Source organism: Calidris pugnax, unplaced genomic scaffold (genome assembly GCF_001431845.1).
Source record: "Calidris pugnax isolate Ruff unplaced genomic scaffold, ASM143184v1 scaffold20, whole genome shotgun sequence".
NCBI lineage: Eukaryota > Metazoa > Chordata > Aves > Charadriiformes > Scolopacidae > Calidris > Calidris pugnax.
Window position 1 is genome coordinate 8,588,877 of NW_015094510.1, and position 27,203 is coordinate 8,616,079.

Genomic DNA, 27,203 nt, shown 5'->3' on the forward strand with positions numbered 1-27,203 from the left:
CATTAAAAATTTTGAATGTTTAGGAAGTGAATGATATTTGGTATTTTGAAATTTATGGTAATAAAATCTGTCCTCTAAATACTCTCTGGGATACAAAGTGATATTCATCGTAAGACGCTTTGTCAATAAGATTGCTTTACTTGCTTCTGTGAAGCCAGTTCAAACTATCACATCGTATCGTTCCAAAGGTAAATAGCCACTGGAAGGGGATCTTTATGTAAATGCCACTTGTCTGCATACTATTAACATTCAGATACATACTTTCTCATGCTGTTCAGATTCTCAGTAGAAAACACACCAATCAATTATTTTGATCTTATCACAGTGTAAAGAATTCTAGAACTGTGATAACACCAGCTAAATTTATTGTAATATAATTGAGAACTCCATCATTGTGGCATCTTCATTGTGTCTTACTTTGAATACTATTTAAGTAACAAGCCGCTTTCATCAGTGGTTATTTACAAAGGCTGCCCTTTCTTATGCAAGAGCAGTGAAGTGATGCCAAAACAATGTCTTAAACATCTGATTTCCAATTGAGAATATTAGTTTGTTTTCAGTTGTGTTACTCAGTTTCACTTTTATCATAACTAACTTTTTTAAAATGTGTTTTCCAGTTCATTTAGACAGTTATGACCTTATTTGCAGTCAGTTTTGCAGCATTTATTTTTACAGATTTTTGATATTGTTTATCTGGTTTTGGAAAAACACATTCATGTCTGACAAATTTGCAGAGAGTGCTTAAGGTTTTGGATTTTCAAACATTTAGTACTTTAATACTGCCTGCTAAGTTTTGAAATGTGAATATTTTCTTTAGTTTTGTAGTGTTCTGTAAAACAAAAGGACACCACGGATCCCAGCACTGACAGTTTTAAGCAAGGAAAATAGTAAATGTAATTAGGTAATTAGAATTCAGATTCCGACAGATAAGATGCTTGCCTTTGAAATAAATTAAAAAATCCCCAAACCTACTTATATTAGTAGGAACCGTCAAAGACCCTATTTTCCCTGCCTAGCTCAAGTTCGTAAGGCCTTCATTTTATTAGTTTCTTCTCTCTGGGAGAGTAGAATCAATACTACTTAATAGTATTCCTTTCCTCCAAGGGGATTAAAGGACTGCAAATGTCGCAGATTATAAAAATCTGCTTGTGTTCCATTACAACTGAGATGCCATCAGTAGTTTTTAACGTATGTTGATAATGTGTTGTTTCAAAATATCTGCTGGACTACTTCCCTGAAAAACACAGGTTTTGGACAGTATTGCTAGATTTTCGACATTTAGGTATATGTTTTGTGCAATTAAATTTACTGTGAAGGGGACAAAAGATCTGATAATGCTATAGATGAAGAAATCCTGAGGGTATAATATCAATATCCAATAACAGTTTTGCGTAAGGGCTTTCTTCTCTAGGGAGTTTCCCATTTCGGTATTTCGAGTGCTCCGTTCACCTTGGTTCCTCTCTGGTGCTGATGATTCTTTCCAGTTGTCCATGGCTGCTTCCGCTTATCCTCAAATCTGACCCTGTTTACCAAGAGGATTGCTGAGGTCACTTTTTGTTATTTAACTTTATTCTTAAAGGTCCCTTTTATTATGAGGCCAGTGGGGAATATATCTGTTCTGCAACTGTGAAGAGTGTAACTTCTTCCTCTTTTGGTAAATACCAATGAGCAGAAGGAACTGTGAGACCTTATAGACTTGTACTTACTCATGTTAATACTTAGAATCATAGAATGGTTAGAGTTGGAAGGGACCTTAAAGATCACTGAGTTCCAATCCCCCTGCCATGGACAGGGACACCTCCCACTAGAGTGGGTTGCTCAAAGCCCCGTCCAGCCTGGCCTTGAACACCTCCAGGGATGGGGCACCCAAAACTTCCCCGGGCAGCCTGTTGCAGTGTCTCACCACCCTCACAGTAAAGAATTTCATCTTAGTATCTAGTCTAAATCATCTCCCTCTTTCACTTTAAAACCATTACCCCTTGTTCTATCAATACACTGCCTGATAAGGAGTCCCTCCCCATCTTTCCTGTAGCCCCCTTTAGGTACTGGAAGGCTGCTATAAGGTCTCCCTGAAGCCTTCTCTTCTCCAGGCTGAACAACCCCAGCTCTCTCAGCCTGTCCTCATGGCAGAGGTGTTCCAGCCTTCTGAATGCTTTTGTGTCCCTCCGCTGGACTCATTCCAACCGGTCCTTCCTGTGTTGAGGACTTCAGAGCTGGACACAGTACTCCAGGTGGGGTTGTATCTAGTCTAAATCATCTCCCTCTTTCACTTTAAAACCATTACCCCTTGTTCTATCAATACACTGCCTGATAAGGAGTCCCTCCCCATCTTTCCTGTAGCCCCCTTTAGGTACTGGAAGGCTGCTATAAGGTCTCCCTGAAGCCTTCTCTTCTCCAGGCTGAACAACCCCAGCTCTCTCAGCCTGTCCTCATGGCAGAGGTGTTCCAGCCTTCTGAATGCTTTTGTGTCCCTCCGCTGGACTCATTCCAACCGGTCCTTCCTGTGTTGAGGACTTCAGAGCTGGACACAGTACTCCAGGTGGGGTTTCACCAGAGTGGAGTAGAGGGGTAGTCTGTGGGCAGTTGACAGTACATTCATGACTAGCTTGGAGAGTAGATCTAATTTTGCTTTATGCCTGTTAAAAAAATTAAATAAGATCCTATATTTGAGAATCAATTTGTGACTAGTGTTGACCACAAATCCACTGGAAAGATGATGTCACCTGATATGCATGGAGGTTATTTTTCAGCTACAGTTGTGTTGTTTTGACAGTAAAGTATAAATCTGGGTAAATTACTGAGAACAGATGTTCCCTCAAGAATAATTGCCACATTCATACTTGAAAATGATGCAGAGGATAATAAAATACAGGTATGCTCAATTGAAAAAAAATCTGGCCTGAAAAACAACGTGTGATACATCTGCAGAAGCCCTAGCAAAAGATGAGATACAGCAGAACCTCATCAAGTCTCACGCTGTAGAATGTTCAGGGAATTAGGTGCTTTCAGTGCAAAAAAAGTAGAACTGATCTGAATGTATATTAACTAAAACGCAACAACTAATAGTCACAAGTCATGTTCTAACAAGATCTCAAAGGTGCTAAGTCTTTTGAAGCATGGAGGTGTAGTTCATGCAACCCATGGGCTCAGAATGCAGCAGCTGTTATTCGTTTGTACTAAGCAGTAGCTCCAAATGAACAAGAGGTTTAGAAGAAACAATTATTTTTCTTTCTGAAAATTTTACTTAGAAGTGGAACCTTTGGAGATAGTAGCTGAGAGGCATTTGTGCAACTGAAGTTTATACAAAACCCCCCAAAAAATAAATAGCAGCTGTATTTGGAACAGAGAGAAATAGTCAAAACAAACAGAACTGTTGAAAAAAAATAAGGGTCATTAAAGTAAGGTCTCTAGATAAATATTCTCGTAAGACTTGTCATTTATGTTGTGGTAGTAAAATTTCTAAACAAATGTGTAGAGAATGCTGCAAACTTAAAATGGCATTACCATGAAAACTAATCCCAAAGATGGCTCCAGAGATTAAATTAAGAGTTCTAACATTTATGCAGATAGTAAGTTTTGATTTGAGTATTTCCTACTCCAAATAATACCTCACATCTCCTCCATAAGGAGTAGACATCAGAGTCCTCTTTAAACTCTCACTCCTGCTATGTGTGCAAATGCTTTTATTCTTTCTTTTTTTTTCCTGAATCATCAAAAGTTTCTTTTCTCAAGTTGCAGAGGAGGGCAGGAATAAATATCTTTACGAAAGCATTGGAGGGTATGCTTTATTTTTACTTCCCTTCGTCCAGGGTTGTAAAAGAGCCAAGAACCTCCTCTGTCATTGTTGGAAAGCTCGCAGAAGAGAAGGTCATGTCTCTGACTATTCCTTCAAACTGAGTCTGCTGCTGCTTCTATTTCTATGGTGTTCCCTGTGACGCTTATCTTCACTCGACAATACCTCAGTGGTTGTACAGAAGTACAGTCTTGTTACTGCATACCAAAATATTCTTGCTCTGAAGCTTGCTGACAGAAGTTACTTGATTCCTCTGGCAGCTTCTGTCCATTGAAAGCTATTAAATGCAAATACAAATTCTTTGAATCACAAACTGCTGGAGACCAAGAGACCGTTCTGGAAATGTCACTACATATTTATCCTGTCCTTTGTATAGATGTTTGCTATTGGCTAATAGTGCACGGGGGATGCAGGGGTAGGTGGACCACTGGTTAGATCCTCCTGGATACTTTTGTGCCTTTATAGCCACCCGAACAAAAAGTGTCTCGCCCACCCGAAGCTGTCTGGTAGCTTTCCTTTGACTAAGCTCAGTCATGTAATCTGCTCAGAACTTTCTCACTCCATGAGTGAAAAATTATATAAATTCTAAATTTCCTTCAGCCACTCATGTCTGTAGCACAGCTGTCAGTGTGAGTGATCATTGTGTATATTTTCTGATTTATCGATTGTTTATAAATTTGAATGGAAATAGTAATGTTTTTCCCTGTGCTCAGTGAACTCCTTCAGAGGTACATGGTAACCAAGAGACAAAATATTCATACACACCCACACTCATATTTTATATTCAGCTACATATATTCTTATAAGAAGCTACGTTCAGTTAAGAATGCTAGTAGAGGAGTTCTAACTGCTTTCTAAATGAAGTTGTAATTGATATGTCTCCATAACAGATGATCTTTTTTCCCCTCTGTGAAACAACGCTAACGGAAATGCTATTTTTTTTTTGTTATTCTGAAAAATAGATTGGTTGCATTCTTGTGAGTGTCACTGGAGTTGGAGCTGTGCTGTGTAAAGAAAACAGAAAAATCATTCATTAGCAGTAAAACTTGTTGACTGACTTCTTCATATGTAGCTGACGGTTCAATTAGATGTCCTATCAAATCTTCATCTTATACAGTGTGCAAGCTTGGTCTGCTGTAGTTACGAGTGATTAAATATGAGTTACGAAAACTTGGTATTCTGCTTAATTTAGCAGTTTTGCTTTTTCACTAAAAAGGCGGAGTAATCCCTAGTGAATAGAAAAAGGGTTATAAGAAGACTGTCTTTAAACTGGCTTTTAGAAAGTATTGTCAGGTAATGCAATATGTAATACATTACTAGAATATCCCATATTGTTGAGCTGGTGAGAGTGTGTGTACACAGAGAACTCGTTTCATTTGCAGACTGTTAGTCACTGTTTCTGTAGACCTGGTGGATAGGTAACCTCTTTATTGTAGCCATGTTTAGAGTTTCCATTGGAGATGGACAACCTGTTCTAGAGTTTGACCATTCTCAAAAGGAAAACAAAAAGCAATCTTGCTTTTGAATGCAAAGTCCTGTAATTCAATTTGTGCTCGTTGCCTCCTATCCTGTCTCTGGGCACCTCTGAGATGAGTCTGGCTCAGTCACCTTTACACCCCACCCAGTCCCCCATCAGGTATTTACATACATTGGTAAGAAACCCCTGAGCCCCCTCTTCGCTAGGCTGAACAGTCCCAGCTCCCAGCATGTCCTCATGAGAGACATGCACCAGTCCCTTCATTGTCTTCGTGGCCCTTGACTGGTTTGCTTGGGTATGTTTGTGTCTCCCTTGTACCGGGGAGCCCAGACCTGGACCCAGCACTGCAGGTGTGTCTCACCAGTGCTGAGCAGAGGGGAAGGATGACCTCTCTTGACCTGCTGGCAATGCTTTTCTTTGGTTGTCCTTGCCATAAGGGCTCAATACTGACTCACAGTCAAATATGTTGTCCACCAGAATCCCCAATTACTTTTTCTAAGGCTGTAATCCAGCCAGTAGGCCCCCACCTGTGCTGATATATAGGATTATGCCTCAGTACATGCAGGTCTTTTTTTAAATGTCATTAAGATTCCTGTCTGCCTGTTTCTACAACTTGTCAAGGTCCCTCTGGATGGTAGCCCAACCATCTGGTGTGTCAACCATTACTCTGAATTTTGCACCGTCTTGCTCAGGGTGCACTCTGTCCCATCATTCAGGTCATGAAGGAAGATGTTACAAATATTGGCCCTAGTGTCAAGTTCTGGGGTATGCCACTTCAAAGCCTTGGCATTGTGTTTATTCTTCTGTAAGTCCAATGTACCTCAGGAAAACTTTTTAGGGATCTCTCTCAAAAAAGCTTGCTCTGGTAAACTCTACGTATTATGTGCAGGTCTGGAGCCCTCAATTTAAGAGGGACATGGACCTGATGGAGAGGGTCCAGAGGAGGGCCACAAGGATGATCAGGGGGATGGAGTACCTCTGCTACGAGGACAGGCTGAGGGAGCTGGGGTTGTTCAGCCTGGAGAAGAGGAGGCTCCGGGGAGGCCTAATAGCAGCCTTCCAGTACCTGAAGGGGGCCTACATGAAGGCTGGGGAGAGCCTGTTTAGAAAGGCCTGCAGTGACAGGATGAGGGGCAATGGCTTCAAGCTGGAGGGGAACAGATTTAGACTGGAGATTAGGAGGGGGTTCTTTACTGTGAGGGTGGTGGAGCACTGGAACAGGTTGCCCAGGGAGGTGGTTGAGGCCCCTTCCCTGGAGATACTCAAGGTGAGGCTTGATGAGGCCCTGGGGAACCTGGTCTAGTTGGGGGTGTCCGTGCTGACTGCAGAGAGGTTGGACTAGATGACCTTTGGAGGTCCCTTCCGGCCTGGGCGATTCTATGATTCTATGATCTGGAATCAATATAAATTATACTGGCTAATCTCAATGGAAACTGAGTTTACAGTGGCTTTCTTCTGTTGTCGCAGAAAGAATGGGATTTATAGACTTATAATGAGCACCAGAAATTTTTACATTTTTAATAAAAAGTTCAATATTAAGATGATTTCACTATCAATCCCGTAACTTAAATGGGAAATTGTGATCCAGTTGAGATGCAGAAATAGATATCTGAAGTATTTTTGTACCTCTGTGGTACAGAACAGCCTCTAAAACCACAGTTTATCTTTTGGGTTTTATGGTATGAGTTACCTTATGGAAGTTAAATTGGTGTAGTTGCCAACCTTAATTTCAACAACTGATTTGAAAGGGACAGCTCTCTTTCAGAGTTCATGAAGGATGGGTGCTTGGTATGCATTTCACTTGTTTTGAGCACTTTGGAACATGGGGCACACTTTCATATGCTCAGAGTCAAAATCTATTTCTGTACCGTAAAAACACTCTATGACAAGCCAATGATGGAAAAATGTCAGCAAGAGCAAACAAGATGGCATGGAATAGGTGCATCAGTCATTAAGGGAAGTTATACCTTCTTTTAGTACGCTTGCCTAGGGCTCTGAAGCACTAGCAAAGGTGACTACTTTGTGTTCGACATCAGTAAGAAATGTAACTCCTCTGATTTTTGGATGAGACTGTTTATGTGATTCCTGTGAGGTATATACACTTTTTGCTTTTGGGAAGGGCTGGTGTGGGTCTTTTACTTGAAGTCCCCACTGAGGAAAGATAAGTGAATAGTGATATTTCTGGCCAAAGTTTGATTTAACACTTTTTAAATCTAAAGGGAACTGTCCTTTCAGCCAGTCCGTCCAAGGCACACTTGTCAACTATTTCTGCTTTGCATCTGTACATTGGAAATTTTCTTTTTGTCACAAGGTTACATGCCCAGGGCAGGGGGGTTGGAAGATGACCTTCAGGTTCCCTTCCAACCCAAACCATTCTATGATTCTGTAAGGTTCTGGCAAGACTTGATGAGGGTCAAAGGAACCTCTGTGTTTTATTAGGAGTCACAGCTCCAGTCCGTGCACCGTTATTGAAACTTGAACTGATAGCCATGTATTCCTTCACTCACCTGTCAGTGGAGATTATCTAATTGGTGCTGTGGCTTTTACCAGGAAAATTTCAAAGCCTTACTGCAACTTCGAGTTAAAGTCTGTATATGCTGTGCATTTTCTGGACAAAGATACCCTTAACTTCCACTCACAATTTCTTTGTAAGATTGTACCTGAATTTCATTGGAGTGAAGAGTCTGAGTGTAGGCGGACACATTGTTAAACATTTTGAGACCTTCCCTCCTCTGGACATTAAGATTGCTTTTTATTTTTATGTTGACAATATAAGAGCCTTCAGAAAGTCTCCTGACCTGTTCGTATATCAGGCTCAGAGGTCTAGAAGTTGTTATGTGTCAGCACTATGAGTACTTCACATAATCTCACTGCCTGAGATTTTGAGACTGAAAAGATGGAACCACTTCCAAAACACTGGAGCTCACTCTTGCTTCAATTATCCCCCTCTCTGTGATCTGCTGTTTGGTTCCCTGGACTACATCCAGGATATACCCTTGCTAAAGCTTTCCTTTTTTGATGTTGTTCAGAGAATGGTCCTTGAATTTCTACTCAGATGGAGACTTTTAGTCAGCCGAGCATTGCTTGGTAGGCCGTACTGGTCAAAATCACTCATTATATTAACAGATATATAGGAATTTTTATGATGTCTTGAACATAAAGATACAACATTAACAAAATTAAAAGATGTGTCTTTTTTCCTCTTCTTTGCCTTGTGTGAATAGTCTGGAAAAATCTCTGCTGTCATTGTCCCAAGCCTGGTTTCACTTCCCTCAGAAATTTTTGTACATTAAGGCACAAGACGTGATGTAGCTAGACCTGGAAGCGGGCTGCGAAAGGATTACATTTCATTTGATCAAAAACTGGGTACAGTATATCTGACCTGAATTATATGCTGAGCTGAAGAGGAAAAAAAAAAGCAAATTCTCTCCCAGTCAAACAATAAAAGAAGTATTTATTCTGGTAATTACTGAATTGTGAGATCAGGACTTAATTATTCAGACAAGAAAAACAAATCCAATAGCTTCAGCACTCAAAGTTTGTTCTTAAATTATATAAAAGCTTGAATGTTGCCATGGAGTTACTTCAAAGATGATATAAAGGTAATTAAAGTCTTTGCTAATTCAGATAACTTGATGAGTAGCCCTTGAGGTTTTGCACCCCTTTCCTCCTGTTGCAGCTATGAAACACGAAGGTCCTTTTTTAATGTTTGCATTTGTCCAAATTGTGCAGTTTTAATTTCAGATGAAGCTTAGTATTCCGAGATTGGCTTTAGGAGCTTTCAGCAGCATAACAAAAAACTGTATGCAATTGCAATGCCATAAATAGATCTCAGTGGAAAATGACAGTTGAAGTCTCTGTAGATAAATCTCTTTAAGTGTACAAACTTGAGAAACCATGCTAAAGAATTCTTGGTTTGAATTTTCTGAAGCTCCATGGTCTTTCATTAAAAAAAAACAACAAAAAAACACTAAAACCAAACAAAACCAGATTTTTTCAAAGGAGTAGCTGAATAAAGCTCTGATTCCTTGCAAGACAGGACAAGAGGAAACAAACTTGAACATAAGAAGTTCCATCTAAACATAAGGAGGAGCTCTTTACTTTGAAGGTGGCAGAGCACTGGAACAGGCTGCCTGGAGAGGTCGTGGAGTCTCCATCTCTGGAGACATTCAAAACCTGCCTGGATGCATTCCTATGCAACCTACTGTAGGGGGTTGGCAGAGTGGTTGGACTAGATGGTCTGCAGAGGTCCCTTCCAACCCCATATCTTTCTGATTCTGTGAAAGACAAAATACAAATATTATTATATGGGTTTTTTTCCTGGTAAAGCAAACTTCTGGAGTCCTAGTGTTGAGTGTGATGTTGTAGTTTATATTGGACAGATGCAATGGAACTGTAAAAATGAAACATTTTTCATCCAAATTAATCTTGTTGCACCATTCTTATTTTAATACCGTATTGCTAATGATATTTGTGATTCTATCATGTCAGTGGGCTACTGCTCTTGGAATTATGGTATATATCATGTGTCCTTGAATAAGTACATAAAATGCAGGAGTCATTACTTACTGCAGTATCTGTTTCTGTCATCATAAGACATATTAAAGTCATACTGTAAAGCTTATGGTACTCAGCACACTAAAGGAGAAGGGTCTCTAATATTCTTAAGATTTTTAAATACGTCATTAATGAAATTAGGTAGTTTATAGCAGACTTGGCACTGAAATGTCAAGGGCGAAACTTACCAGCTATTTTGGCAAGTTTACTTCTGCTTTAGATGGTATTTAAAAGACATTTGTATGAGTTTTAATTAGGTATGATATTAAAAAGTATTTAAATCTCCTTTTCTGCAATTGAAGGAAAAGAGATCATTTAGATTGTAAAAGGGTATATTTCTCAAAGGAATTATTCTGGGCTGTGTAGCTATCTGCAAAGCAACTGGAATTACTACTTCTAGGATGTCAAAAGATTGATACACTTGACTAATTAGGAAGCCAGTTGGGACTGGTGACAGCACTCTGCAGCAGCTTGTGAAAGCCGATTTAAAGGTCCCATAGGAAGTATTAATATTGAACAATATTTGCGACTCTTATACTATCACTGTAGCAATGTTGTATGCAGTTCTCCCAGGGCAATTTAAAAGATTTCTAAACTACTGCATGGTACATTCTCGTTTCTTAAACTTCCTGTCATAGGACCTTGGACAATATTACAGGTGGCATGGATACTACTGGTTAGCTGTGTAGCTTCACAGAAGGTGTCGCCGTCAACTGTTGGTGTAGGCATCAAAACACAGAATTTGGAGCCTAACCGTGTAGAAGTTTGAAAAACAGGCGTTCTGCATGTTTGGTGCACATAGATTGTAACTATGAATGCTTTTATTTGCAGTGGTTAACTTTTCAATACATCCGAGCATACAGGAAAACTACTAGAGGAGTTTATTAGTTCAAGTTTCTATATTCTCTATTCATTCTTCTGTTAACTGTTTTGCATACCAATGGAAGCACTAATCTATAATCCAGTTTGTGACTACAGTATATTTCAGATAAGTATGAAAAACAGATAGTACCCATAAATGTGTTCCAGCTATGCTACAAAAAGCTGTGGTTTTGCAGTATTCCTATTCCATTATTTAAAATCTCTTTTTTTATTTATTTGGTGGTCTTTTTATAGTAAAGCAGATTATGCATCAGGATTTTTTTCTGCTAAAAATTATTAAATTTTTGAAATAACTATGAAAACTATAATAGTCTTGGATAGGCTTAAAAGGAAAGAAATGACATGCTGAAATAGGATTGAAATTTTCCTTCTGTTATTTCTACTGCCTAAAACAAAGCTTATGAACTCTTTTCCATAAACATTTATGGTATCATTTTGGGTACTGTGATATTCAATCTTTTTTGCATTACTGTTACTCAAACTGCTTACAACATTTTCATGTTACAATGCTTATAGCAACATTGATGTACCCTAATGTAACTAATGGCTTGGCCTCAAAATTTCTTTAAGAATCTTTTGTTTGAAACTATTCACTGAGTGTTTTTATCCCAGACGTGAGTGTTTTAGAGAATTGCATGACATTAGATGGAGAAAAGAAAGTTAAAAAATACAACCAAAACCAATCAAACAGACAAAAAAGCCCAACAAAACCCACCACCATAAAATTTTAAAAAAATAAAATAAACAGGAAGCTGAATATATAAGCTAAGTAATTTTTTGTTAGGTGCGTTCCAGGTCATATTAATCCCTTTGATAGTACATTACTCATAAGAAAGCAAATTTCAGCGTAATAAAATATGTTATACCCAGTGCAAAGCAAGAGAAAAATCTGTATTTCAGTCTTCATATTTATTCTATATCTGCCATGTATTGTACAGAAAACAAATGTACTTAAATATTATGGAAATTTATCAAATATCTCCTAATTATCCACTATTTCTTTAGGTGTATACCTCTTTTGTGTAAAGTTGTTAAGTTAACTATTTTGGTAATACAGACAGTATTACTGTCAGTATAACAGAGAGTAATATAGAGAACTAAGTGTTAACACTTCCCTGGGTAAAAAAACTGACTAGATGCCAGGCCCAAAGAGTGGTGGTGAATGGGTTAAATCCAGGTGGCGGCTGGTCACAAGTGGTGTTCCCCAGGCTCAGTATTGGGGCCAGTTCTGTTTGATATCTTTATCAATGATCTGGACAAGGGGATCGAGTGCACACTCAATAAAGTTGCAGATGACACCAAGTTGGGCGGGAGTGTTGATCTGCTTGAGGGTAGGAAGGCTCTGCAGAGGGATCTGGAGTGCTTGGATCAGTGGGCCGAGGCCAATGGGATGAGGTTCAACAAGGCCAAGTGCCGGCTCCTGCTCTTGGGTCACAACCACCCCAACAGCTAGATTAGATCCTGATTTAAATATTCATTTTCACAATAACTGCAGAATTGTGGCTGACTGTATCCAAGGTGTGTGTTGACTTAGGGAGTTTTGCCCAGTGAAGCATAATGAGATTTCTGATGTGTAACTCTTTATTTCTCTGTGGTGATTTTTCATCATATGGTAAATCCCTGGAGTTGTGTTCTTTGTCCGTACACACAAGGGGTTAACAAGGTTCAAAAATCTAACATTTTCTGATGTGTTTATTTGAGGAAATAAAAATAGGGCATTTAATGCTTGTATTTAATTATAATGTCATAGTAACATTCATAATTCTTTCAGGGGGTATTATGCATACACGTGTAATACGATGAGTAGAATTTTTCTGAACGACATCAATTATTTGATATTGGCCAGAGGTTAAATATGAAGAGAAAATGGCTTTTGATTAAAGCTACCTATGGATATCACTCTGTATCCTATCCAGTGCAGTATCGTTCACTCAGCTGCCTGCTGAGAAACAATTTTAACTTTTTATAACAATAACTGAAATGATCTCTTATCTAATATAGCAAATCATTTAAGGGACAGCTCTTGAAAGATGACATGAAACTGATTATTTGCAGTTGCAAAAGGGTACTGAAATGAAAATATGAGTGAAATGACATTTCACTTAAAACTGTGCTTGATTCTCAGTATAGAGAAAGAGGGATGTGAAATAAATGGAAGAAAAGTTCAATGTATAGAAGACCAATGAATGTTAAAACCCCAGTCTAAATCTGAAATAAATAGTTTTAATAATACCTTTAATAACTTTTATTGTTATTATTATTTATGTTTTGATATTGCTATGGTAACCTAGAGGGTTCCTTCTCTCTCCTCTACAGAAGGTGAGGAGACTGGAGTGATGGATAGCCTGTTGGAGGCCTTGCAGTCAGGTGCAGCTTTTCGAGACCGAAGGAAAAGAACACCAAGACCTAAAGGTGAGTATTCTATTTTATGGGGTTTTTTTCCAGAGAAAGTTAAAAGCCTTATGGGCTCTAGAACTTAAATGCTATTGGGTTTAATTCTTTCTTGCAACGGCAGCTTTCAGGGATGTTTTGCTGATGTCAGTAGCACTTGGGAGATTAATTTGCTGAATTTAGCATAGCCTGATTACTATGACAAGACGCTTCGATAGAGCCTCATGTACTTTAACTTTTTAGGGTTTATAGTTGAATGGGGGAAGTAAAAATCATCTTGCCCCATAAGTGAAATCGAATTATTTCACTGGTATATAACTGTCAGTTTACTCTTAGAAATATCTAACTTGTAAATGATTCTGCTTAATAATGTTGTTACGATGCTACAGTAACTTTCAAAGGTGTGTTTCATTTCCATTGTTTCCTTGCTTTTGCAGACGTACCACAAAATCTCAGTCCAACCACGCAGCGGCCTGTGCTGAAAGCTTGTAACCATGGTAATGAACCATATTCATGAATTGCATGCTCTTCTTAGCTTATGTACTTGATCTGTCCTTTCAAAAGACTGCTGTGATTTTTTTCAGTTTTCTACATTAGTGGAATACTGAAACTGTATTAGAACCTGCTTTTTAAGAATCACCTGAAAATTGCATTCTGAAACTATACTTACAGATTACTTTACAAGGCACTTCTGTCTTTTATGGGCTTTTTTATTTATTTAAAATTTGGTTATGCTTTTAAATGTTGTACTTTTACAGTCCTTAAGAACAATTGTCAAGGATATTTTCATGGATTATGAAACTATGCTAGAAAGCAGAGATTGTGGAACATTTTTAAATGTTACTATGTGTTTGCAATACCAAATCTGAAAACTTTTGGGATTCGTTCTATTTATCTTTGTTTTCTTGATGCTATAGCCGGAATGGTTTAAGCGATGATTTACCAGTATAAATCAAAAGTAATATTGTATCAGCCAAGTGATATTAAATGAATCAGTTACTTAGTGGCAAAATATTTCTCCAAATGTTAGGCATGAGTCTTATGCATATGTTTATTCATAAACTCCTGAACTATGTAACCATAATCAGCAGGACTTGCTCATATGTGAAAAGTTACAAAGAGGGAGTCGGTGCTTTCTAGCTTTGTTTGTTAGACAATCTACAAAATTTTATGATATTAGCTGTGTCTTAATTAAGCTTGAGACTTCCAGAGTGGCTGTTTCAGTGGCTTGTAACTAGTGGTCTCAGGAAAATCATATATATGTAGTACCGCCAGTAAAGAAACATTTTAATTGAAATTTAAGGAAAAAAAAAAATCTTTCTTTGTTTTGTAATCAGAATGCATTACTCTTTGGGATTTAAATGCACCATGGAGTTTATAAAGCAGATGCCATCAAATTGATGATATTTATTATACCTTTCGTTTAAGTGTTTATTTCTTCAGTGTCTATAGCACACAAAAAAAAGAATATGCAGAATTTGGTAATAATAAATACAAATTTAAAGAAAATATAGCTGGAAGGACAGTTTAAAGATAATTAATTCACTTACAGGAGTTGGCTGAGAGAAGAATCAAGTATATTTGATAGCTGCTTGTCTAGCACATACCACATTGATATATGAATAATGACTACAAAACATGCATGAATTTATCCTAGAAACATTTCCATTTATAAGAACAATTGTTGAATATGTCGAAATGTTGAATATTGCTTCTTTTCAACCTATTCTAGCTAGCTAGCCAGCTGTCCATGGACAGACAGTGTAGCTTCTAGTTTTCAAACTAACTGCATTTGGACAAACATTAGGGCCATGTTTTATGTTTCAGGTTAAAAACAAAACACCAAAAGTGGACAAACAAAAAAACCCAAGATTTTAATTCTGCAAAATCTTGGTCTAACCTGGGGACTGATGGATATAGTCGGGTACTGAAGCTTGAAATATAGACTTTTCATTTGGAGAGAAGAGTAAAAGTAAACTCTTGGATTTTCTGTTGTTTTTACCAAAGACAGTTTTTCCATAGAACGTATTGAGACAATCTGATTCTAAGACATTTTAACAGAGCACTAAACTTGGTGTAGATTATGATGTGTTCAGTTATCAAAGCCTTACTGGCTTTTTCATAAAAATATATGGTCATTGGTTGCTCCGAGTTCATCTCTGAGGTGAACTTTTGGGTTTTTTGCTATTTAAAGTCTATGTAGGTAAGTTATGAATTTGCTTTTAATAATTTATTTTGGTTTGGAGAAATCAGAAAATATCTAAATTGCATGCTATCTAGAATGAATACTAGGCCATGAGTATCAAAGTTTATTTTTAGATAATAACCTCACTGAACTTAATGATGTCACCAGTCAAAACAAGAATTATATTGATAAAGTTTATTTAATTTTTCTGTTTCTGAATTCAACAATGTATAAGGTCAGGGGGTTTTAAGTATTATCATCTATATAATTTTTTCTTGCACTTTAATATGGATACATATGTAATAACCTATTCTTAATATATATGCGTGTATAATAAGTGATGAATAGTGTATATAGGAGTTTATTTACATATACGACGTATAAGCAAGAAGTCGGTGATATGACAGAAATGCTGGCTTTGTCTTTCATTGATTTGCTGTTTTTCCCAACCTAAAATTTCAAATGGATGCTAAATTTTGTATGGCAAAAAAGCCACTGCCTTACTCTAAGATTAAAGTATGTGGAGACTGATAGAAGTCCTCAAGCAGCAATTCGAGTACTTTGGTTGTTTGCTACTTCACTGGCTCTGGCTTTTGGGTTAACTGCTTTGGTTACTGCTGCTTCTAATGAGACTGACAGATTCACTTACAGTAGGTATACTTTATTAATACACACTGCAGGTTCCTACCTAGGATGAACTCCTTTGACTCATCACACAGTCAAAAAAAATTACAAGCCGTGACTTAAAAATGTCTGTCCTCTGAATTGTTCAGACTGTAGCAATCTCTGTTGGGCCGATGCCATCAAGTTCTAGCCAATCTCTTCTGTTTTCCAAACAAAACAAAACCAAGCCAAGCAAAAGAATAAAATCTGGTTTAGTCTTTATGATTAAAGATATTTCTCTAAAAAAGTGGAATATAAATCAGACCCAAGCATGGGTGGGAACTAAAGAGTAGTGCCTCTATATCTGACAAAGAATGGCAAGGGAGAGAAATATAGCTTGAATGCACAGCTTTTCCATGGCTGTAATATAAATAGAAGGAAAGAGGTCTCTCTAACCATTGCCATTGGCATCCTCAATACAATACTGCTCAAGGTACCAAGCTATCATTTGCTCGTGAGGCTGAGCCAAGCACTAAAACAAGGTAACACAGAGGAGCAAGCCAATGCGACTTAGCTCTAGAACTGAGAACTGAAATTGTTTCCTTTAACTAAATAGGTTGCTTAAGCAATAAAAGGAAGAATAGTAAATTTAGTGGAATGCTAGCCATTCGTTGGCCATTTTTTTTCTTCAGGATCTGTTGAGCTCCCCAGAACACTCTGGTAGTGTTCAACTACTAAAAAGTAGTACTGGTTCTCATGCTGCATCCCAGGGTAGCCTCTTGGGTGTGTTATTTGATTTTTCAGTCCTACTGCGCCCTTTCTTTATTGAACAGATTGCCTCTTTTTAACATGGTATGTGGTTTTTGTCTAGTTTAAATCTACTCTATTTCTGTGATCAGAATTGCCAATCGTATTCTGTCTGCTTGTGACAAGGCCCATCAAGTCAGGTAATTTCTTGCTGAGGAAAAGCTCTGCTGCATAACTAATAGAAATAATATACATTTAGAATTGCTAGATCTTGGAAATATTGTATCAATATAAATCATTTTCACTAGATCTTTTTTGACATAGACACGATTGGTATAGTTATTTCCTTTGTTTCCGCTCATAGTGCTTTGCATTTTTAAATTCACAACTGCATTACATATATGTTCAAAACTACTTCTTAAGGTTACAGCTTGCTTTGACTGCAAAGAGCCATAAACTGCAGTAAATATTGTGGTATATGCTTTTGGTGTCGTAGGGAGCACCGTATGACACAAGTGGCACATTAGTACAGGTTTAGTGTTGTACTTTGGTAAGGTTTTGATTCAGTAGCATCTAGCAGGGGAGCTTTTTTATTTTATTTATGGAGCAGAAGAAAGCACTTAATTTTCAATGATCAGGATTTTGCACATTAGAAGATCATTTCAAGCAGCTAATAGCTATGGCTGATCCGAGTTTATCAGTTATTTACAACAACAGTCAAGGCATATTTGCAGCTGGCACATTTATTTCAAGGTAGTTAAGTTCAAATACACAGAGCAGCATATCCAAGGCAGCACAGAGCCCACTGCAGCACAGAAAGCTGCATTATTCACTAAGTTTTCGGTCAGGCTCTGCAGCCTGCATCAAGTTCTCTGCTGCTATGGCTACGCATTTATTTGCAGTAGCATTAGCCAAGGTAATGTTATCTGAAATGCATGAATACAAATTCAAGATGCAGCTTTGATTGTAAGTATATATATCTCAAATGTGGCAGAAAGTGTTTTTCTTTACAAGTATTCAAAATGCTGTGAGTAAGGAAAAGGTATAATAAAATGAAAGTGAAAAAAAATGCAGCTTGCTTTTTGTGACTGCAAAGATTGAAAGAAATCTTTCCATTGCAATCAGTAATTGTGTTGTGGACTATACCTCCAGAGGTAACAATAAGGTCTTGTTTCTGTATTCAAATCAAACTTCCATGGTAAGAGATAGTCTTAATTACTATAGCTGTTTGTTCAGGAAATCTATAAACAATAGAATAATTTTCATGTCACGTTTAGCCTGAAGCATTTTAAACACCTCTGTTAAATGAAATCCTTGTCAAGCAATGTCATTCTGTTCCCAATTAAGCAGAAGAAAACCCTTTTCTCATGTTCCCCGGGTTTTTTCATCTCTTATTCATAATAGAACTGTCATCTGAGGTTCATATTAGTGTCTCTGCTACCTTATTTTTGACAATCATAGCTGACAATGAGCTCAGGCTCATCTTAATTCTTGAAATCAACAGCTCAACCACTTAGAGGTCACTATTTTATTTCATCTTTGCTGTATATGACAGCAAACTATGATTGACATTGCAACCGAATTATACCTTTTTTTTTTTTTCCTTAAATCTGCGTATGTTGCTGTCTTTTCCACAACTTGTGTGTAGTGAACATATGGAAATGCCTAACACTGCAGAAACAATGAAAACTGTGAAGATAACTTTTTACCCGGTACATGTTAGTAGTAAAGATGCATTGTTAAGCACTGCCAGATCTTCATGGTAGTTACCCTTATGCTTTGGGTCCCTCACCACAAAAAAGACATTGAGGTGCTGGAGCGGGTCCAGAGAAGGGCAATGAAGCTGGTGAGGGGTCTGGAGAATAAGTCCTATGAGGAGAGGCTGAGGGAGCTGGGGTTGTTCAGCCTAGAGCAGAAGAGGCTGAGGGGAGACCTTATCACTCTCTGCAGCTACCTGAAAGGAGGTTGTAGAGAGATGGGGCTCAGTCTCTTCTCCCAAGTCACAGGTGATAGGACAAGAGGAAGTGGCCTCAAGTTTTGCCAGGGGAGGTTCAGATTGGATATTAGGAAATATTTTTACACTGGAAGGGTTATTAAACATTGGAGTGGTCTGCCCAGGGAAGTGGTTGAGGCACCATCCCTGGAGGTGTTCAGAAGACGGGTTGACATAGTGCTTAGTGACATGGTTTAGTGATGGGTTTTATATCAGAGTTAGGTTGGTGGTTGGACTAGATGATTTTAAAGTTCCCTTCCAACCTAGACAACTCGATACTGTTTTGAAGGTACTACGTATGTTTGTCTATTTTTATTTCTATATGATCTAAAAACATCTCTCTGGTGGAGAAAATTTGTGTAAGGCTTTGTGAAATTTTACGCAATAGACAAGTTCCCTTGGCAGAAGACTTGGAATATCTGTAGGCACTGTTATGAAATGAAAACATTTAAAAGGCTTTCTATTTAAAAAAAGAAAACCCAAAATGTATTTCTGTTGTTCACATTTTATGACCAAAGCTTCACTTCAATATTGACTCATAGGTCAAGTACAATTGCTGCTTATTCTAACAGAAATAATTCCCCTGAAATCATCTGCACTGTTTATAAGAAAGAGTTTTTTTCCTAGAGCAGACAGCAGAGTTCAAAGAAACAGGGACCATAAGAGTCAATTTTGCATGTATGGAAAAAAAAGTATCCAGACAAGGAAAGTGAATTTACTCATATTTATTTGTTTGGTTAGAACTGTTTCTGTGTTGCCGTAGTTGTATATGCATACAGTCTCTCACAGAGATCACTCTGGAGAATTTATATTCCAGTATACATAGGAATAAGATTAATTTTGATGCAAAGTTTTTAGGATCTTTTTCTAGTGATTTCCCTTTCTCATAATTTAATGTTGAGTGGAGAAAATATTCAAGTCAGAAGGCATGACAGCCAGTGAGAAGAATTTTGGATGAAAGATGAGAAATTTTGATTTTAATTTTTCTCCGGAGCCTTTCCAACAAAGTTAGTAAAATCAACCTTTATAATTAAGAATGACATAAGGAGAGGTATAAAACACTCATTTGTTTAATTATTTATTTGTTTTTAAATTTGAGTTGCTGCAAAATGGATACAAGCTCTGCTAAGAATAGAAAGGGGTACTAAGAATTAGTAGTAAATGCATAGTAGTGCTGTGAAAATATTAGTGTAGGCAGGAAAAAAACCAAGCTTTGTTAACTTGCCCTTAGTATAAACCAAACACATACTGCTGACCTTAGCAGATACCCTCCATTCTATGTCTTATCGTGAAGAGTTATATGTGAGCATAATACACACAAGAAAAAGAACCAAAGCGTTTTAAGAGTGGAAACTTTAGGTGCCACCTTGAGATAAGGTGGACCTTATAATAGGGCTTATTCTCCAGAGGTTTGACAACTTCATTCCTAAAGTTGAAACCCTTTGAAGATGTCAAATTAGGCACTCAGAAGAGCTAATTGCTTCTGTAAATATCTTGCCAGTGTTCATCGGTCCTAGTTGAATACGACCGCTTCTCTCAGGGGAGGCAAGGACATTTTCTGCAAGATAAGAACTGTGGCAAAGAGGTGACATTTGAAAGCAGTGACACTGTACATTCCATAATTGCACATACATTAAATGTCAGCTTCATAATCATCTAGCTAGGTAACCAGATTTCCAAAAGCTACAGCAGGCAAGTTATATATTCAAAGCAGTCTTCTGAATATGCATCAGTGGGCAATCTTAAAACTGTGAAGGGAGCTGTAAATTACCAACAATTTACCCGTATTTGTCTTTTCATTGTTTAGTCACACAGAATTTCCCATTCGAAGACAATTACTGAGTTGATCTGTATAGCAAAGAGATCCTGTCACTTCTCAGAGTATTTTTCAAGTCTCTTCCATATTTGTTAAACAAGATTTTAGATATAAATTTACCAGACTGTTTCACTTCTGTTTTCTGAATGTTAAGAACAAGTAGTATCTGAACTCCTGCCTCTTTCTTCAAAGGCTTTAAGAACTCTGATCCAAATAGAATAAATGATGTATCTGTTGACTGAAAAACAGCCATAATTCTCTTTATATTGTTACACATAAATATATTCTCAAAGGAGTTATCTTTCTTTAAAAATTAAAAAAAAAAAAAAAAAAAAAAAAAAGAAATATCCAGTTGGGAAATTTCATCAGATGGACATTAGAAAATATTTTTCTCTGGTTAGAAGACTCCATTGGGGACAAAACCTGAGACGGAAGCAAACAGTATATCAGCCCTTACCTGGGACTGTTTTGTGGCTCAAGCGATGTCTGGTTAGTGCACCAGTGTGTAGATGTAGAGAGAGCACAAAATATTGCTTATGAAATTCTCTAAGCACAATTATCAATTCATCTTTCTTTGCCGTGTAAGTGAATGCAGTCCCTTAATGTTCTGGGATTTTTTTTCCTCCTTTGGGAGAATTTAGTTTCTTTTTTTCCTAAGTGGCTGTTGCAACAGACCAAAAATGCGCAGTGTAAAAGAAATACTGGAGTTATGTTTCTGCCTGTTTTTTTTCATTACAAGCCAATGTTCTGCAAAGGTACAAATAAAGGACATTAAATAGATGCAGGGAAAACAAGGGTATCTTGCGGCTTCTTCCCTTTGTTGGGGTAGGAACACTTGGAAGCTTTACTTTCAAGTTTTGGAATACTCTAAAGGGAAATTGGCATTTAAGTTGAACCAGAACTGGTGGTTGTGTCTGTCAGTAGCTTGATAAATACAGTATCATCTTTGTTTCATTCCAAAAATAGATGAGTCTTGTGTATTTCCATCTTACATGCCTAAGGCAAAATCTACATCAATCACCCAGCAAAATAATCAGAAGCCTCAGGAGACTTTTTCGGGGTGGCTCAAACTTAGAGATCATGAGGGGTAAAGGAAGGAAATATCGGGGGCAAACGCAGGGATCACATGAATGTCAGGAGAAAAGGTGATGGGCAGACTCACACTGAATGATCAGGAGTAGTGTGAGATAGTCAAGACTGTAACTCCTCTTTTCCTATGTCGATGTAGCTTACAAATCCAAGCTGAGACGCTATAGTTTAAGTAATTTGAGGAAAGGATATTTGGATTTTGGAAGATACTAGGCTAGCCAAGAATCTATTCACTTTCAGCATACACTGTAAAGTAGTTTGACCTTTGTTCTTGGCATGGTAATGTTTAAAAAAAAAAAAAAAAAAAAAAACCAACAACAACTTTTTTAAAGCAAGATCATTTTAACCAAACAGAAAAATTACTTAGTCCATGTGATTTCCTAGCAGATTTTACTTCCTTGAGATTTGCCAAAAAAACAGGATTGCTTATAGATACTCACTCTTTCTTTGAAAGACTATATGCCTTGTTAGTAGCATGGTCTTTGTGTTACAATATTTTTTTCCTGATATCTTTAAAAGAAGACTTATTTGTAATGATGAGGTTTTTTATTTTATCAGGGGAAAGAGTTTTTCCTCATGTATTATTGTCTCATGATATTTATCTAACTCCATATAGAGGAATCAAAGGAAAACTGTTATCTGACCCAACAAGTTTGACCATATTTACCTTAGGTTTTCAAAAATCTAAAACCTGAGGTTTAAAAAACTAAGAGTGAATATATTCTACATTGTATTCAAACTTGCAGTCCTTCATTTTCTCTCTCCTTGTGGCATAGCAAAACGATAAAATAAGAAATTGAAAAGATAACATCGAGAATACTTAGTGTCATAAACAGGGAAATGGAATGAAATCTCAGCGGATTTTCAGCATGGGCAAATAATTATTGCAGAGGTTTGTTTTTTTTTTTTCTTTTTATCTGTTTTCTTAGGCTTTAAGCTTGTTTCTTTGTATTTGAAAAGAGATGGGTGTACACGGTACTTTACAGTACAGTGCACATACAGATATTTGAATTAGCTCTGGACAGACTACTTTGTCTATTTGAAGCAGGATAATATTAGCTAGGATAGCTTTTAGGCTAGGAATGAATTTGGGTATCACAACCTAGTTTGGGGGCTTCGAAATAAATTTGGATATCTGTGTACAGCACCTAATTGATCTATGCAGTTTCAGGAGCTACATCCAAGAATTTTAACAAGCCTTGAACCATACAAAAGTAGCATTCACTATCATAATGAATGTTTTCATAGGTTTCTTTTCCATTTCTAAAATCTGAATTAACTAATTTAATAGGTTATATATTTTTGTATCTGCAATCACTTTGTCCCTTGGGTTCTTCCCTGCCATTTGGGAACCTGTACTGGCTAGAAAGACAACATTTTCTGATAATTGGTTTTCATAAAAACAGAAAGAGGGAAATCATTTTAAATAATCTGAAAATAGGATATGCCTCTGGTTTTGCTCGATTTATTGACAGTTTGGTTTATTTAAAAAATAAGTTGTAATAGTGGGAAATGGAGAAGATTGTATTAATATTATAGATTTTTGTCACGTAGAATGGAATGAAATCACCACTGTTTTGCTATAAACATTTTGGATAAAAGACCTTAATAGAACCACACGTAAACTATTTGTTGGCAAATGCCTGCTTCACATGACACAAGTTGATAAGCTGGTATTTTCATGGTTAGACCTTCCAGGTCATGGTATGGGTTTTACTTCAGTCAATGGATTTTTGTGGCAGGAATCATCATCAGCCTTTCCCATTCAGGACGAATATTTGAATCCCTAGACTTGGTAACATTTGTTATTTATAGTGAAACTCTGTGAGCAGAGGGGCTAATGAACAGGAGGGAACTTTCCAGGGGTATGGAAAACATGGTTTAAATACTCTCCCTGAGGGAATAATGGAATCTAGATCATCAGGGTTAAATGCAGCTGAGTGAGAGTTTTCATTACCCAGGTTGACTTTGACATCTAAATTTTACTGCTCTTTTAGTTTGGTAACTGAAATTATTAACAGCAGAAGAAATTAGTATCATAATTGAGTATCTCAACTGAGAGGCAATGGTTTGAGGTACTACAGGTGTGTTAACCAGAGCAATGAGTCTTCAAGGTGGAGACTGATGGGCTGCATTGATCTTCCAGTTGTTTTCTCTAGCCTCTGGAAACGGGAACAGAATGTATACTCTAGTAATACATAAAGGCTTCTGTTGCTTTTATAGGTTTGTATAAGATTGGGGTTTTGTTTGTTTTTTATTGTAGTCATAATTATATTTGGTCTTTTTTTTTTTTTTTTAGTGTTTCCTTAGTTTCAAAAATAGAGATTACACCTCAAATACTATAATTATTGTGCCAAAATTGATTTCTCTTCCTATAAGAACTGTCTCTTGAGAAATTTATCTGAGGACCTATTCTTCTTTAAGTGGATGCCTTCTAATGCTTATTACCAGAGAAGGGAGACTTAATATACCTTTTCTTCCTACATTCTAAAATATAAATATTTTCATTGATCCATCTTTTCCACGATAAAGTAAACTTATGTCTAATCTTTCACTTCACCACCATTAGCCCAAGAACTGGGTGAGTCAATCCAATGATTCCAAACCTGCTGATAACCCATATGAACACAATGCCAAATTGGGCAATTAGGTTGATGGAGGAACTTGGAGAGGACTCTGTTTAATTTTGGTCAGTGTTTGAAAAATGAGATGAGATGAAGTGAGACCTACATCTAAAGAAATACCAGAAGCTGGTAGAGTGCCCTATCCTTTCCTCTGTCCTCAACCATTCGGGCAAGGAGGGCATTTGTTGGCTTTGGTTTGGGGTTGTTTGGGTTTTTTCCCAGTTTACATTGTTTGATTCTCAAGCTGAGATCTACAGGGTCTGCTCTACAGACGTACCAAACTCCTACAACTGCAGTGAAAACCATAGGATCAAAGCATTAAATACGTAAAGTGCTTTATAATGTTAATTACTCCGGATATCAGGTATTAAGCATTTTTAACTGATCTCCCAAAATTAGTGTATGCATTTAATCTCTTGAAGAGATAAAATATCTAGCAAATACAGATACACAATTTAGGGAGCTTAGGCTCCTTATACTGGCTAGAAAGATGGACATACCCATCTTACACAGGAGTTAGCTTATATAAATTGTTAATATTCAATGAGTTCCGGCCTCTAATTTAAAGTGCTTGAGGCTGAGAGACCCAAAGAGGTTTCTCCATGTTTAAATTCTCTATCTATAATAAAGTTAATAAAACATGGCACAGCACACTCAGTGCAGAAGATAAAACAATAGCTTGGATAGCTGCTCTTTAAGTTAGTGTATTGTATTCTAGCCAATGAATGATGCAAGTTCCTGGGGACTTGGGGTAATTCTTTTAAAGAATTACATATACGTAAACATTTGCCTTAAATCTGGTTAGCCAACTTTATTATACTTCCAAATTCTAGTACTTCGATACTGAGCTCTTTTCCTTTCCTGTGTGTTTGTGTGTATTATACTCCTAGCTGCAATGAAAGTATTTTTAAGTGTACTAATGTTTCAATAGACTAGCTGTATTAAAAGTAAATGAGTCCTTACATGGCTTTAAGTTATGGATCCTTTCTGATATGCAAGATAAGTTCAAAATTTCAGCATAAAGAGTAAATCAGGATTGATGTGTGAGTAGCTGCAAACACTCTTCTGGCTATTCAGCACAGAATAAAAAATACTTTGCTATCAGATAATCCCTAGTTTTATAATTGTACTGTAGATGGTAGTCTTCCCCTTTCCCTAGGAAATATAAAATCATTTTAATTCTATGTGATCCATCATCAGGCAACTACTCAAAAAAGTAACGTTCTTAAATGCTCTCAAATGTCCAGTAGCAAAAATAAATGAAGGGCAGAGTGCATTAAGGGATTTCCAGTTGTGTCTCACAGGGCAGAGAAAACTGCTGTGAGAGAGCTCTTGGGATGGCTCCTACTCTTGCTGCCTTTAGCAATAGCTTCCCGACTAATCAGTCTCCAAGCTTGCCCCGGTGCTTTAAGTCTGTTCTCTCTCTGTTGCCAGCCGCGGACTGGAAACAGGACACAGCCAATTACTCTCTGCTGAGTTTACCCAGTCTCTGTTTATCCACCTCACAGCGGTTGCTCTGAGATCATTTTATTGAAAGCTTGTTATGTGTAGTGAGATCTCCTGTTATAAAATGTTGGGTTTGTTTCAGTGGGTCAAAAATATATGAATCTTATTATTTGCAATAGTTGCTTCCTGTGGGACAGAAAACAAAGCATGCTGAAGGGGAATTAGGTTTTTCCTTTTCCACTTTCCAATGACAATCAATTTAAATTAAAAGTTTTAAAAAAATACCCTGTTAATGAGGTGTCTTGAATTGAGGGTACTACAAGCTATATCCTAATTTCTTCGTTTGGTGTCTGATCTTCCTCCTGGATCTTTTTTTCTTTCTAGTTATTTCTGAAGTCGTATGAGTGATACCAAATGATAGTTTTTCTTATTCCCAGCCACATCTTGTCGCTTCCTTAATCTAAGCTCATCTTTCTTACTCATCTATCAGTGCTATAGTACATTAGAACATTCAACAGTACCACTTAACTGTAGTATATAAAACATTTTACTCCTGCTTCAGTCTGTAACTGCAGATTTAGCCTAATAAAAAGGACATTTTTGACCTGTACCAATAAACTATAAAATGCACTGTAGCCTAAATGAGAATATTACTTATTATAGAGATCTTCTACACTCGCATTAGTCATAAAGCTTTGGTGAAATTGTGCATGTTGAAGGAACTAAGCAACCAGAAGGGCTGCAAAGGGGTCTTTTCTAGGAAAGCTATAGAACACAAAATGCAGTACGCTTTTGATTGCTATTTTTCTAATAACTGAAAGTACAAAAGGGTGCATTAAAAATTATATTTTAGCTTGCTTAAGAGAAAGCTAAATCAGAGGCAGGTCAGCAATAACTTAATGTACTGTCCAAACTTCATAAAATATTTTTAACTTGAATAGTTGTACTGTTTACATCCTTTTAAAGATCCAAGGGAAATGTGGTGGGGTGGAATTCAAGCATTGTACACTCAAATCTCCCATCCAAAACTGTGTGTCACTCTGGATCTGGATTTGCTCAGGAATTGCTGTAAGATGCACTTTAAGAACTTTTAACTGCACATACATCCAACAAGGTTTTCTTCATCTGTGCTTCTACAATGCCAGTACAGTGAGTAGTTGCAGGGTATTTTCTCCTATACTTAGCACTTCTCTGCTTTTAATTTAGCTCTTTTAAAAAAAAGAAATAAAAAAGAGTGATTTTGTATTTTTAGTTTGCAAGTCTTTATTCCTTTAGCCTGCACTGACATAGTGAAAGTTATTTAAATGTTTGCAATAAGTAATACATTTCTGCAAGTGAAAAGAAAACTTATTGGGTCAAGAGCACTTTTTAACAAGAACACTAACTGCATTTTATATGGAAATAAAGTTTGACTAAAATTAATCTTCCAAGGTCTAGTTTTGTCAAAGCTAAACTGAACAAGTTAGGGAGAACAATAGGAAAATATGAGAATTGTAAAGCTCTTTTTAAGCTGCCAATGTGTATATTAGTAAAGGGCACACTCCACTGCCTTATGCTCTTGGCTTCAGTTGCAGATTTCAGCCTCAATTTTTTTTTTTAG

General features: G+C 37.1%; 1 protein-coding gene across 2 annotated transcripts in view; it reads left to right on the forward strand.

Moving 5' to 3' along the window:
• The window catches only part of DIAPH3 (diaphanous related formin 3), a 234,753-nt gene that overhangs the window by 157,496 nt on the left and 50,054 nt on the right, over positions 1-27,203 (forward strand). For both annotated transcript variants that reach the window (XM_014965690.1, XM_014965691.1), the window contains 2 exons: positions 13,026-13,121; positions 13,538-13,597. In XM_014965690.1, the coding sequence (XP_014821176.1) occupies positions 13,026-13,121; positions 13,538-13,597 (156 nt within the window). The remainder of the gene's footprint in view (positions 1-13,025; positions 13,122-13,537; positions 13,598-27,203) is intronic.